Source organism: Corylus avellana, chromosome ca2 (assembly GCF_901000735.1).
Source record: "Corylus avellana chromosome ca2, CavTom2PMs-1.0".
Classification (NCBI taxonomy): domain Eukaryota; kingdom Viridiplantae; phylum Streptophyta; class Magnoliopsida; order Fagales; family Betulaceae; genus Corylus; species Corylus avellana.
Genome location: NC_081542.1, coordinates 188,989 through 203,639, shown reverse-complemented (window position 1 = coordinate 203,639; position 14,651 = coordinate 188,989). Strand labels below are relative to the sequence as shown.

General features: G+C 35.9%; 2 protein-coding genes and 1 pseudogene across 2 annotated transcripts; 2 read left to right on the top strand and 1 right to left on the bottom strand.

Moving 5' to 3' along the window:
- Window positions 1-424: 424 nt before the first annotated feature.
- On the bottom strand, window positions 425-4,408 carry LOC132172887 (glutamate receptor 3.6-like). Its single transcript, XM_059584447.1, has 6 exons — window positions 4,141-4,408; window positions 2,695-4,022; window positions 2,288-2,565; window positions 1,541-1,572; window positions 1,033-1,439; window positions 425-892 (listed from the first exon to the last, which is right to left on the bottom strand). The coding sequence occupies exons 1-6, from the start codon at window positions 4,406-4,408 to the stop codon at window positions 425-427; spliced, it is 2,781 nt and encodes a 926-aa protein (XP_059440430.1).
- Window positions 4,409-9,234: 4,826 nt separating this feature from the next.
- Window positions 9,235-12,950, top strand: LOC132170887 (probable protein phosphatase 2C 47; annotated as a pseudogene).
- Window positions 12,951-13,894: 944 nt separating this feature from the next.
- Window positions 13,895-14,651, top strand: LOC132171921 (large ribosomal subunit protein uL11m). Its single transcript, XM_059583336.1, has one exon. It carries the CDS (start codon window positions 13,930-13,932, stop codon window positions 14,395-14,397), a length of 468 nt encoding a protein of 155 aa, XP_059439319.1. The 5' UTR covers window positions 13,895-13,929; the 3' UTR covers window positions 14,398-14,651.

The following is a 14,651-nucleotide window of genomic DNA, read 5'->3' as shown; positions in this document are numbered from 1 at the left end:
ACAGCCGAGATCACAAGCTACGACATGAAACACGAACGGGAAACAAGATCCTTTAATCTAAAAGGTTATATGTGTGAATCAGATTACGTTCAACTGGAAAATTTCTAAGTGAAAAACGAACTTCTTATTCAAAAGACAAACTAACTAAGAACGAGTAAGCATGATGACTAACAAAAGTTTGGTTGTTATCATTCTGACCCACACATTTTGTACACATGCAAAATTTTAATGTCCCAAGACCCAATCTAGACAAAATTGCAAAGCCCAACATATAAGAGAAAAGTTAATAACACTACATGGAAACATATTACGTACTTAACTAAAATATATTCTGTGTCCGAATTTTATCAGAGAAAAGTTGGTTCTATAGCCCTCTCTCTTAAGCTGACAACAAGAAGGATCCTCCTCGTTTGCAACTAAATAACTATGTTTCATGGCCAATATAAACACCAACATTAGAAACATTTACAGATTCATCTTCACAAAATCTACCACTTGATACCCTCTTCCTTCGCTTTCTCGTGGCTCCGCTTTTTTCTGGCTCTTGCATTTTAGGAACATCCTTTGATTCCTTTTCCTTTTCTTTAACAAACGAGAGAAATGATGATCGTATAGGTGCTGATTGCGAGCTCTGGCTCGAATGCCTCATGTACTGATAAACCATCTTAATAAGATACAAAAGGAGAGCAACAAAGCAAGCTGAGCCACACAGTAGAAAGAGCCCCCAGAAACTTTTAAGCGGAAGGCGGTCTACGTCTTGCTTTGCACCTTCTGTACTGCAAGCTTTTCTTGAAAGCCACTTGTCATGAATCTTTTGTAATTCTCCATTCTCTGACAGCTTTAAGATAGCAGTTGACATGTCAATTGCTAGGGGCGACTCCCGTGGAAAAGCCTAATCAATGATCATAAATTAATGTAGGACGAGTTTAATTTGTCTCCTTAATTTCGAAAACAAAAACCATGTTCAAGTTTTGAAAAACGGAGTAAAGATTGAGAATGAAATGCTTGGTATGAATATGATATGATACTTACAAAACCCCATCCCATTTTGGTGAACTCTTGACCTACTATACCGAATTCACATCTGCTAGAGAGGAAGAGCTCCATATATGCCCGCTTGTCAACCACTGCAGCAACACCACCGTTGTTAGGGCCATCATGCAAGGCTTTCTCATATTCTTCTGCCGAGTTAAGAGGAACAAGTCTGGACTTATGTATGTTTAGCTCTTCAATTAAATAATTTTCAGTAAATGAACCACGCTGGTAACCAATGGGGTCATCGCTTATTATTAAACTTTCAATCCCTTTGACAGAGTAAGAAAGCTGTTCCACCGTGAGGATTGAGGTTAGACTTGCAGTGTAACTGGAATTGAGTATTAGAACTACAAAAAGCCATATTAGGAGCACTAAACGGCCAAGAGCGCTGTCAATCTTTTCTCCTACATAAAACAGGAAATTGAGGAGCTGCATATAAGATGTTTTGTGCCTGCATGTGAGAAATAGCTAATGAACACTAATTAAGCCAATGCATTTTACTTACTGTGAGCAGTAAACAAAGTTGAAAAGCTAAACCTGCGAAGTACAGCACAAAATTAGCAATTAGGGGACTTCGATCAAGATTCAAGAATCTATCAAGCAGAAAGTTAGTAATTCTGTGAACTTTCTTAGCTCTCCACAAAGAGAAGGTAGTTAAGATATTAGTTTTTTTTTTTTTTTTTGACATGTCCATACAAGAGGCCGGGGAGAGGGAGATTCGAACTAGTGACCTCCGCTTCATTAAGTGCTGGAAGAAGTTCCACATTGCTTAGGTATTAAGAAGATTGGCTATTTATAAGGTGATGGGAAACCTCAACTCTTGAACAAGCTTTTGAGTTAAGTTAGGCCCAAGACCCATTTCTAATATGGTATCAGAGCCTAGCCCAATTGGCTGTGGCCCAGCGTCACCCATTGTTGCACGTGTTGGCTTGGATGTCCTTCCGCCACACGTGAGGGGACGTGTTGGAAGAAGTCCCACATTGCCTAGGTATTAAGAAGATTGGCTATTTATAAGGTGAGGAGAAACCTCAACTCTTAAGCTAGCTTTTGGGTTGAGTTAAGCTCAAGACCCATTTCTAATACTAAGCATGGTCCCAGCCGATTGAGCTACTTTTTGGGGACAGTTAAGATATTAGTTAAATCACCACTTATTCCAAAAATTTAAATAGATGCAAAATAGTGAATTTAATCATTTAATTAATATTTTAACTTAAGATATCCTAAGAAAGTGTAGCATTTGTTAAGGACGCACCAAATGATGGTGGCAAATTGTTTTCTTGGAGGGCCTTGAAAATCATCATTTGTCCTGCGCTCCAAAATCCAAATAACTACTCCCACAGCAAGAAAAAATAAACCTGTGACAAACCACATCATTGGAGTAAATGGTCTCAAAAATGCCCAAGCACTAGAATTGAGCTTTTGGACTGGGGCCACTACAACAAGCCCGGACTCGATAAATGGCTGCGTAAAATCGACCATCTTTGTCCGGTTGGTGGTAATTGTAATGTCACCAACCACAGCATCGAATTCCTGTATGGAAGTGGAAATCCAGTGAATTAAGAATTTAAAGTATGTTATGTAAATACTTAAGTTGGTAGAAACACATTATTAAACAACCCGAAACGCAAAACACGGCAACGCATTGTAATTCGAACTTACATTCGTTGTGATCATATGCAGAAGATCTGTGTATATGGGAACTTTATGTCCATCTCCAAATGGAATGAACTTATACGGGAGTGCATACGGTAATAATGCCAGTGCAGCATTAAATACATCAATGCAATAACCATGAAAGACATCAGAGCCATATACTAGGGAAGCAAATTCACGAAAACTAACTCTGACTGGGACTCCAACTCGCAATTGCCTTCCGTTGCTTGAGAATGCCCACCCACGAGGCTTTTCAGTTGTTTGTCCCGGCCAAATTACACCATATAGTTGTTCATTTGAATAGGAACGATTTATTTGTTTTTCTGGAAGCACAGTTGACAAGCCAGAAGAATTGGACCAATAACCGATTCCCCTGATCCCTGCCGTGCCAATTACATTGATGACCTCATATGCAGTACCAATGAGGTTCCCATCTGAAGTGAACTTGATTGGGCCACTTATACCACTTATATTCACCTCTAAAATGCTACTAAGCAACATGTTCCCTCCATCAAAGATGCTCAGACTATCAAAATGCAAGTTCCCTCCATGAAACTCGGTTAATCTCGGATCATTTGAAAATGAAATATTTCCCCCTTGGTTTAAAAACGCATCAAGTGCTTGAGCAAGAAGCCAAACAGTGTCGTAGGCATATAGACCATAAGTATTTAGTCCGAAAAGCCCGCCTGTCAAATTGCTCCATCTCGAAACAAATTTTCTCTTGAGTTCCGAATCCGGAGTGTGCATACGCAAGGTAAGAACCCCTTGAATACTATCCCATGCAACTGGAGGGAGGGAAGATTCAGTGTCAAGTATAGTAGAGAGCCAATCAGTAGCTATCCACACATATCCACTTTTCATCATCTCCATCTTCTGCGCCACATCAATTACCTCTAGACCCCATGTAGCATATATGTGGAGGATAATTACCCTAGATTCCTTCAACAACACCTTAAGCAGTGTATCAGAGATTTCATTCCGGCTTACATTGGGGCTCATAGGTGCTTTGTACGAGATTTTACAACGTTTCTCAGCGAGCTTGTCACCTAATGCAGCAATCCCATTTCTGCCATGATCATCATCAATATAGATTGCTATTACATCTCGCCATTCGTAGTAACTTACGATTTCTGCTATAGCAGACATTTGAAAGAGGTCACTATGTGTTGTCCTAACAAAGTAAGGGAATTGGAGTGAATTTAGGGTGGGGTCTGAGGCCGCAAAGGATAAGAGAGGGACTTGGAGCTCATTCGCAATATGTGAAATTACATGGGCCATAACTGATTGTTGGGGACCAATTATGGCCACCGTATCATTCTCCATAAATCGTAAAGCTGTTAAATTAAAAAACAATGAAAATTTAATATGTATGATATTCTATGCGCTGACAAGAGAAAACTACAGTATTTGATTGAACAAACAAAAGATGTTTTAGCTAGAGGATGTGCGTACCTTCAACGATTCCCAGAAACCCGCTAGATAGTTTAGTATCCTGCATAGCAAGTTTGAGTTTAGTTCCTTTTAGAAGTGCTGGATTTGAGTTCACATCTTCGACAGCGGCTTCTATTGCAACTTTTGCTACTTTCCCAATGGAAGAATTGAAAGACAAAATAGCGCCAACGTTAACAACACTCCGTCTTGTAGAAACACGGACACCCGCACCAGTGCCAATGAAAAGGCAATAGCAGAAAATCACTACTAGAAGCCAAAACATATTCATGGTGGCCGGCCTTTTTCCACTTCCAAGACACCAATTGCAAACAACATAAGCCGGGAAACACATCATACAGAGACTACTGCTTCCAAATCCAATCCTACCCAAAGCTAGGTATGTTTCTTTACAAGCTGTGAAGTTGAATATTGTTGTGTGCTTAAATTAATGTATATACATTTAATCTACTCCCCTTTTTTCAATTTGTTGTGGAATAGGAATAGCAGATTTTTTGGTCGAAGACAAAATAATAAAACCATTATTGCGGACTAACAAAAGTCAGAACCAGACGCGTTGGTTGGAATGATGAGATCACTATGACACGAAACACGTACAGGCCAGTAAACGAGATCCATTAATCTAATATATAGGTTATATGTGTGAATTCAGCTGGAAATTTTCTAAGTGAGAAACCAAGCTCTTAGTCAGAGTGATGACCAAAAAGAGTTTGAATTCAGAATTTTTATTGTAATATTATGTTAAATTATTATTTATTTCAAAAAAATCTAAAACAATGATAAATAGTCAGTTTTTTAATTAGTTGCATGTCTCTAACACTAACAATTCAACCAAAATCATTCTGCTCCCTTCTTCCCAACTCTAACCCAGATTGATATATGGTGAAATGAATTCATCTTGATTGTAACCACTCATAAAAATGCTAGCTAGTTATAGTAAATTTTTTAGTTAGTTGCATGTCTAGCTCTAACACTAACAATTCAACCAAAATCATTCTGCTCCCTTCTTCCCAACTCTAGCTAACCCAGATTGATATATGGTGAAATGAATTCATCTTGATTGTAACCACTCATAAAAATGCTAGCTAGTTATATCTGTATTATTATTTTTAAATGACTAGTTAAGTTACAAATGGATATTTATAAAACCATATTGGACAATTTATAAGAGAAGTTGTTGTAAAAACTATATATACTGGCCTTCTTACTCTTTAGATAACTACTTGAGTGGCAAGGTCCCTCACTTATTCCCCTTCCCCGTTTCCTCTGTTTGATTTATAAAAATAAAAAAATTAAAAAAATATAAAAAAAAGAGTTATTTTATTCTTTTTATAATTTTATGATTGAGTTGACTGGTCCACTTCCACCTTTGAGAATACCCCTCTCCCAATTAATGGCCATTGATGAAGACTAGCACTTGATAAGTATTATAAATTATAATTGAGTGGAGTAGCCACTTCCAAATGTTGGTAGCTGCTAGCTAGTGCCCTCATCACACGTTCACACACATTCTCTCCCCCTACTGATCTTACCTTTGGCCTTTTTCTCTCTTAAATACCCAACTGTCGGCCTTACCCAGGTCAAGGTTTTGTAGGCCTAGTTGAGCAAATTCCTCTGCACGCTGGGTCTCTATTTATAGAAAAACGAGCTTGAAACCCGTGCAATGCACGGATCATTTTTAAAAATGACAGAAAGGAAAAAAGTAATAATAATTAGTGGATGCATAAATGATAGAAAAAAAAAAAGTGATGAAAATTAAAACGTAGGGGTTTTAAAACATATTTATTTTGTTCAATGAATTGTTTTATTTTGTATTCATCAAAACAATGATTTTGCCCACTTTGCTCGGTATATTTTTTGGAATGTTCAGAATTATATGAATTTTATTTATATTGAAATATAATAAGCGTCACGCTAGCAATATCGGAGATTCATGCTAATTTTCTATTAATGTTTTGATAATCAAAATTTAGGTTTTCTTGCTAGTTTTTATGTTAATATACTTATTTAATTTTCAACTACTCTTATGAGAACAAAGATTTTTACATGTTTTAATTTATATTGTTCGCGAAAATTTTTGGTTGAGTTGTTTTTCATTTGAATGTTTTATGGGATTTTTTTTGTTTGTTTGATTGTATGGTTTACTAAACATATTTTGGAAGTAATTTTTCTGCCCTTTTTTTTTTTTTTTTTTTTGAAGGAAAATTTTCTGCTTTTAAAAGCAAAACAAATCCAAATTTTATTTGATTGTTGTACAAAAAATGCATTGAACTAAATGTGAGAGGATTTATTTGGTTGTATTAAATGTTGAGAGAAATATTTGGTTTTATTTTGTATTTAAATTATACCTGTGGGAAAAATTTTTTAACATGTTTTTAATTTATATGAATTAAAATAAAATTAAGTGTCCTGTATTTTAATTCATTTGAATATTTTATGGATTTTTTTTTTTTTTTTTTTTGAGTGATAATCTTCTGGTATTGTTTAAAAGAAAACAAAACTTTATTTGATTGTTGTCTAGAAATAGCAACATTTTTTTTTTTTTTTTTGGAAACACCAAATATGTGGTAATTAAGCAATAAACCTAATGTGAAATGTTTTATTTGATTGCATTAAATGTTGAGTGAAAGATTTTGTTTTATTTTGTATTTTTTTTTTTAAAAAAAAAAAAAAAAACAGTATTTTTTTTGAATGTTTAGAAGTATATGTATTTTATTTTTTATTTTTTATTTTTTGAACATTTTGACATTCATCATCAACAAACTTATCTATAGCGTAAAGACTCTTAAAAAAACAAAAGCGTTACGCTCTAAGTACTAAGAGCACGAAATTTTTGCAAACCATATAAATTAAAACATGTAAAAATCTTTCTATTCATAGGAGTAGTTTAAAATTAAATAAGTATATTAACATAAAAAACAGCAAGAAAACCTAAATTTTGATTATCAAAACATTAATAGAAAATTAGCATGAATCTCCGATATTGCTAGCACGACGCCTATTATATTTCAATAGAAATAAAATTCATATAATTCTGAACATTCCAAAAAATATACCGAGCAAAGTGAGCAAAATCATTGTTTTGATGAAAACAAAATAAAACAATTCATTGAACATTTAACGCAATGAAATAAATCGTTGCACATATTGTTCAATACTTAATTATTATATTTTTGGTGTTTCAAAAGAGTTTATGTTTTTCTTTCTGCATAACAATGAAATTAATTTTGGCAATCTTTTACTTAATAGTAAAAAAGACACTTCCAAAAACTGCCTTAAATTTTGATTAAATCACAAAAAAAAAAAAAAAACTCATAAAACATTCAAATCATGAACAATTCAACAAAAAATTTTTACAAACAAAACATAAACATATTCAAATCTCCTTCCAAACGTAGATCGGAAACATGTTAAAATGAAAGAAGTTTAAAAAAAAATAGCAAGAAGAAAATCTTGATTTTGATTATCAACGCGTTAATAAAAAATTAGCATAAATCTTCGATATTATTATTAGTGTGATACCTATTATATTTCAATAGAAATAACATTCATATAAAACTGAACATTCTAAAAAATATAGAGATCAAAGTGAACAAAATATCTATAGTAATCTTTTGAGTGTTCCAAAAGAGTTGTGTTCGATTGAAGAACAACTCAACCATAAAACAATCAAATGAAGAACTTAACCAATAATTTTCACAAACAAAGCATAAACATATTCAAATCTCCACACAAACATAAAGCAAAGCATGGCACGTACAAATAAACTTTCTCAAAAAACAAACATAAAGATAATCAAATAAATTTATGCTCTCCTTTCACAAACAAAAGAAAAACAAATTTATATTTCCACCAAAACGTAGATTCAGATCGAGAAATAAACATAAAGATAATGAAATAAATTTATGCTCTCCTTTCACAAACAAAAGAGAAACAAATTTATATTTCCACCAAAACGTAGATTCAGATCGAGAAATAAACATAAAGATAATGAAATAAATTTATGTTTCTTTTGCTTTTAAAAGAAGAAAAAAGCACTTCCAAAACATGTCTGAAAATTGGAGTAGATCAAACAAACAAAACAAAAAATCTCCATAATACATTCAAAGTGGTTAAAAAAAAACAAAACAAAACAAAAGTATTTACTTGAATGTTGTTGCTAGTGACTATTAAAGAAGGAAGCACCATAAATTTTGCCCTATGTTTTGCCTTCAAGAGCAGACTCATGGACTTAAAAGGCTCTGGCATGCACCCTTTTTAAATGTAAAAAGAGAGAGGTAGAAATCAAAGAGAATTTAATGATAGATTTAATTTGACCTTTTTTTTTTCTTTCTATTCAACGTATTAGGCATATTAAACTCATTGTATTCCTAACATGAATTAATTTAGTTAATTTAATGGCCTTAGAGGACCGGTTTTTAACTTAAAGGACCGGTTTAATGTTTAAAAATTAAATAACCATAATTATCTTACATTAATTATAGTCACTTAATAATGAAATTCATATAAGGAAACGTTTTGAAATAAACTCTTGGAATAATGAAACCGCCTAAACCTAAACGGAAAACTATTAAACCATATTAAAAAAATAGGAGAAACACTAAATGGTTAATAGAAAGAGTTAAGAAGACACTTAAAAAATTAAAAAATTTAAAACCGGTTATGCTTTTAAAAAGTATGAGTTCAAGACACGTGTCGCAATTCTAAGCTCTCTCTGAGCCAAAACTCGGCTTTTATATATATATATGATTATGATAGATAAGAAAATACAAATGTCAATGTGGTTATCAAATTTCCAAGATTTGATCACAACCAAACCTAAATGAAAAACATATATTGTAACATCTCATTTGGTTAAAAGGGTGGTTGTCAACCATCTTTTTTTTTAAAAAAAAAAAATTATATATATCATAATTTTATTGGTGTTGATGTAATATTTTATGGTTTTTGTAAAAAAAAAAGAAAAAAAAGAACAGAAATTAAGGAGAGATCTATTTATTACCCAAACAACTTATTGTAAATTGGTATAACCAAGCTGATTTATTTTACAGTTTTTAACCAAAAAAAAAAAAAAAAAAAAACTCTTGTTCAGTTCAGGAACCACAAATCGATAAATTTGGTTGTCTGGTCTGGAGTGTTAAAAACCTGCCAGGCGTGCAAACAGATCGAAATCCAACAAAGTACGTGGTGCCACAAGGCCAGCCGGTCAACAGTACATATGTCAACTGCAAGCGACCCACGTGTCACTACCACAATCTCTCTTTCAACCGCTACAATGGCGACCGGGAAACCTGGAATCGCCACTCGCCCACTTACTCTCTAACGGTCCTCCCTTCCCTACTACTATGCTTTGGTTTTAGTCTCTTAGATATCTCACATACATTTGCTTTGTCTTTAAAGTTGTTATCTTTAGCTTTTTGATTCTTGCTCATATTGATATCTTTCATCTGGGTTTTGTGAATTTTGATCTGCATTCTTTGGAGAGTCGAAAAGCTGGCCATGAAGACTTGTTTGGTTCCTTGGAAAGTCTGAGAAATGGTGGGCTAGAGTTTTCTTGGATCGAGTGCTTTGACAGTTGGGAAAGAGGACAGCTGGTTCTTGCTGTCTGGCCTTTGGGGTTTGTCTAAAAATGGGATTCCTTTTTTTTTTTTTTTTGGTGAATTGTGAGCAATGGGTATAGTTTGAAAGAGTTGGTTTTTTGGGAAAATCTGGAGTCCAGCTAAGGACACATTTTTGGAGCTCTTTCTTGTTTTGCTTTGTGGCTGTGATTAATGGATTGAGTTCTTTATGGGTTGGGAACGACAATGGCTCCAAAGACTGAGTTCTCGCCTCAGATAACCGGAAGGATGGTGGGTGCTTGAAGGGAACTAGCGTGTCTGCCATGGAGGATCAGAATAACGCTGATGATATGTTGGGAAGCTTGATCCAAATGAATACTGGAAAACCCCCGAGAAACTTCTCCCTTATGCGGCATTGCAGCAGCTCTACTTTTTTGGCTGAATCTGTGAGTAAAATCCCTTTTCATCCACCTTTTTTTTTTTTGGCAGCGAATTGGGCTTGCCTTTTAATGATTAGCTTAGACTGATTGTCCATAAAAAAGTTTGCACCTTGATACCGATTGTGAATTCGTGCTGCAAGATGGCCAATATCTTTGTATGCAGATTTACAAGGGAGGATGGCTTCTAATTCTGCAATGTGCTTTATCAGGAAAGGAAATGTGTTCTTGCTGATGGCTATAGGGGGTTTCCTAGATTGATATCATTGGAGTAATATGGTATATTTTAGACGGATTTACATTTGGCACAAGTTAGGGATTGTTTTGGGCACATTATCCGTATCATTGTGTTAAGTTTCAATTCCAAAACGCCAAATAAACCATAATTTTGCAGTGACTCTGTTGAACATTGGGTTCTCAATGTAAAATTTTAGTGGTCCAGGTTAGTGAGTATTTCAAGAAAATACACTTTCTAGCACCATCTAATTGTGTCTACCTGTTTTATAATCAATTTACAGGAGGGGGGAAAAAAAAAAAAACCCAAAACTAAAATTTCCATTTGAGAAAAGTAGTCATAGTGGAAACACCAGTAAGTGCTGTTCTTGATGCTCCTATACTTATTTTGGCTATGGCTTTCTTCATATTCTTGAGATGCGAGTTTCTAAGAAATAAGCTGGTGTCTTGAGCATAAGCCTATTAATATGATCTTCATTTAGTTATATCAGTAATCTTACATTCTACGAATCAGCAAAACACAATATTTCGACCCAAAGTGCATGCTGCAAGTGCTAATTGGTTTATCGCAGTGTTAGAGGATAGCATCCCATTCAGATCATTACAGATCCTTCTATAAGAAATTACATTCCATTCTTTGGTGAAGTTGATGCCATAATCTCCTATATTTAATCTGGAGCAAGAACCCGAATGCATCTTCTATCGTCCTCTCTTTCATCTGCTCTCTATGTCTGTTTTGTGTTTCGATGTGTATGCATGCACATGCATTCAGATTGGGTTAGGTGGAATATAAACTGTTTAATTAATTGGTGCCAGGCTTTGAAAAGTGGAGTTTATATCTTCCTATGCCCCCATATTTTTCATGGTAGACTTTCACTAATTATTTCCCTGTGCTGATTTATTGTAGGAATTAGATATTGGGATTATAGGCTTGAAGTCACCACCAGATGAGAAATCTGGATTTTTACCTATATTTCGTTCTGGAAGCTGTTCTGAGAAAGGACCAAAACAGTACATGGAGGATGAGTACATCTGTGTAGATAATCTTCATGAACATCTTGGCATAGCTGCAGAATTCTCTTCTCCTGGTGCATTTTATGGGGTCTGTAACTTGCTGTTAGATAAGTGTACATCAATTATATACATGAAACAGGTTAATAGTATTATGACGGAATAAGTTTCCTAGCAATATATCCAAAAAAAAACCTTAATAATTATCTCTGGTACATTTGGATCCTGGTTTGCCAATGCTCACATTCTTTTGCCGAACAGAATGAGATTAACCATCCTGTCATGACTGTTTATTTGACATTTTCTTTTTATTTATAAATTGACAACTGTAAGCTATGTGATGGTGAATGCCTGCCCCCTCCCAAATTCCTGCCCTTCCATTGATTGAACCCAAGACACATCACTTGGCTATAAATTGACTACTTTTAGCATGTATTTATCATCTTTCCCAGAAGTTGGTCATGTCGAACCTTTTAGGGCCCACGCAACAAGGAGCATCTATATACAATTCCTCAATCACTCTACATGTTAATTGACAGATTGAGGTCGTCTTCTTGTGTTTCTTTTTATTTCTACAGGTGTTTGATGGTCATGGCGGTAAAGATGCTGCATCATTCATTAGAAAGAATATACTCAACTATATTGTTGAAGACTCCCATTTTCCATCTGGCATAAGAAAGGCTGTTAAGAGTGCTTTTGTGAAGGCTGATCATGCATTTGCAGATGCTGCTTCTCTTGATAGTTCTTCCGGCACCACGGCTTTGACTACCTTAATCACAGGAAGGTTAGGAACTGTACTACTTCACATCTACCTGTCACTATTGCATGTAAAATTGGTTAACACAGCATGATAAGGATTTGTTCTACTTTTATGATGTTTACTTTATTGCAGCACCATGCTAATTGCTAATGCCGGGGATTCTCGAGCTGTGTTGGGCAAACGGGGAAGAGCAATCGAGCTTTCCAAAGACCACAAACCCAACTGCACCTCTGAAAGACTAAGAATTGAGAAACTGGGCGGTGTCATCTATGATGGCTACCTCAATGGTCAACTATCAGTGGCACGTGCTCTCGGAGACTGGCATATAAAGGGGTCTAAAGGTTCAAAGTGCCCCTTAAGCTCTGAGCCAGAGTTGGAGGAGATTGTCCTGACAGAAGAAGATGAGTTTTTGATAATGGGTTGTGATGGGTTGTGGGATGTGATGAGCAGCCAGTGTGCAGTTACAATGGTGAGGAAGGAACTAACGGCGCATAATGATCCTGAGAGGTGTTCAAGGGCACTTGTCAAGGAGGCACTCCAACGCAACACCTGCGATAATCTGACAGTTGTAGTGGTCTGTTTCTCCCCAGATCCACCTCCTAAGATTGAAATTCCTAGATCCCACAAGAGGAGGAGTATATCAGCTGAAGGGCTGGATCTTCTCAAGGGTGTCTTGAACGGTATATGAACAACATTTTCTGACGGCTTGTATAGACCAAAAGCGGTGTGTTATACCCTCTTTCATTGGGGGATTTTTCTGTACACCTGCTGCGGCTGGACTCTGCTGATTTATTTCAAAAATCATTATGTACATTTGAGATGCTTCGTATCACTCTGAATTTTTGAGCTTTTTTCTCTTTTAGAAATTTTGATGTGTACCACCACTGTCCTTCAAAAATCCTTGTCACTATTTTCAGCCTGCTTCCACAAGTGCTATAGTTCTAACAACTAATCGTACTTGGAACTTCAAAGATTTGAAGTCTTGTGAAGACCACCGGTGGTGTTGGTCTATTGTCTTCGAATTGGGGAGGAGGTAATAGGTGATCAAGTCATTAGACATTAATATAATATTATAGAAGTTAATCATAATATTAAATGGGTTAAACTCTTCAATTTTAATTTCTTAATTTTATAAATTAAGATTTGATACTCATTCAAAATCAAATATTGCACTGTTATGCTCTGCAGCATCCACAACACATCCAGAGCCACAAGCAAAACAAATAAATAAACCACTTACAACAAAAAATAATAATAATAATAAAAAAATAAAAATAAAAACCAATATATGAAAGGGATTTTTTGCACAAAGAAGAAGAAGGGGAATGGGGCAAAAACTTTCAAAGCAATTTTGCTGGAAAATAGTTTTTGAATTTCATCTTCAGTCACCCCTTTTTTACAACCACTTCCAGATTTCAACTCCACAATTATCACCAATCGCTTGATTGCTTCCACCACCCTTCCATAAGATACTGCATTTTCTCTCCTATGGGCCTCAACTAAATCTTCAAATCCACCATTGTTGCAAGCCATATCTCCAATGGGTCAAACAACCTTAACTGTGTCGAAAAAGACTTTAGAAGAAGAAGAAGAAGAAGAAGGGGAATATGTCGAAATATACTTTAGAAGAAGAAGAAGAAGCAGGGGAATGGCCGAATGGTTGTTTTAATCTCAACCGTTGGTTTTTTTTTTTTTTTGTTCTATTTAATCTCAACCATTGGTTGTTTTAACCGCACAGTGCTGTAGTTAAAAAAAGCTGGATCCCCGCACTCTCTGAGAGTCTCGCACACACATGTCGACCCTAAAAGAGATCCTAACCCGGCGGCCCGTTGCGGCGACAATACGGCTCACAGTCCCGGCCGGCGGGGCGCGCCCCGCACCACCGGTGGGACCTGCGCTGGGGCAGTATCGGCTGAACCTGATGGCGTTCTGCAAGGACTTCAACGCACGAACCCAGAAGTACAAGCCCGACACGCCCATGGCCGTGACCATCACAGCCTTCAAGGACAACACCTTCGAGTTCACAGTCAAGTCCCCCTCCGTAACGTGGTACCTCAAGAAGGCCGCTGGGGTCGAGTCCGGCAGTAGCCGGCCTAGCCACGAGGTGGCCTCCACCATCACGCTTAAGCACGTCTACGAGATCGCCAAGGTCAAGCAGTCCGATCCCTATTGCCAGTACATGCCCTTGGAGTCTATTTGCAAGTCCGTCATTGGGACCGCCAACACTATGGGGATTAAGGTTGTCAAGGAATTGGATTGACAACGTTAAAGTTCTGTTCTTTTGATGGGGTTTGTCAGTCCCTTGTCTTTTCAATTTTTGTTTAAAAATTAGCTTGAAGTTGTGGTGATGGACTTGTGGGTTGTTGTAGTTGCCTTAAATTGTTGTAATTTGAATTTTGTGCTAATGAGTATTAGGGTCTTGCACGATTTCTTGATAATAAGAAATGGAAGCACTTACTTGGATATGAAACAACAATGATTGGCTCAGAAATGAAAACCTTTACCATTTTTTTT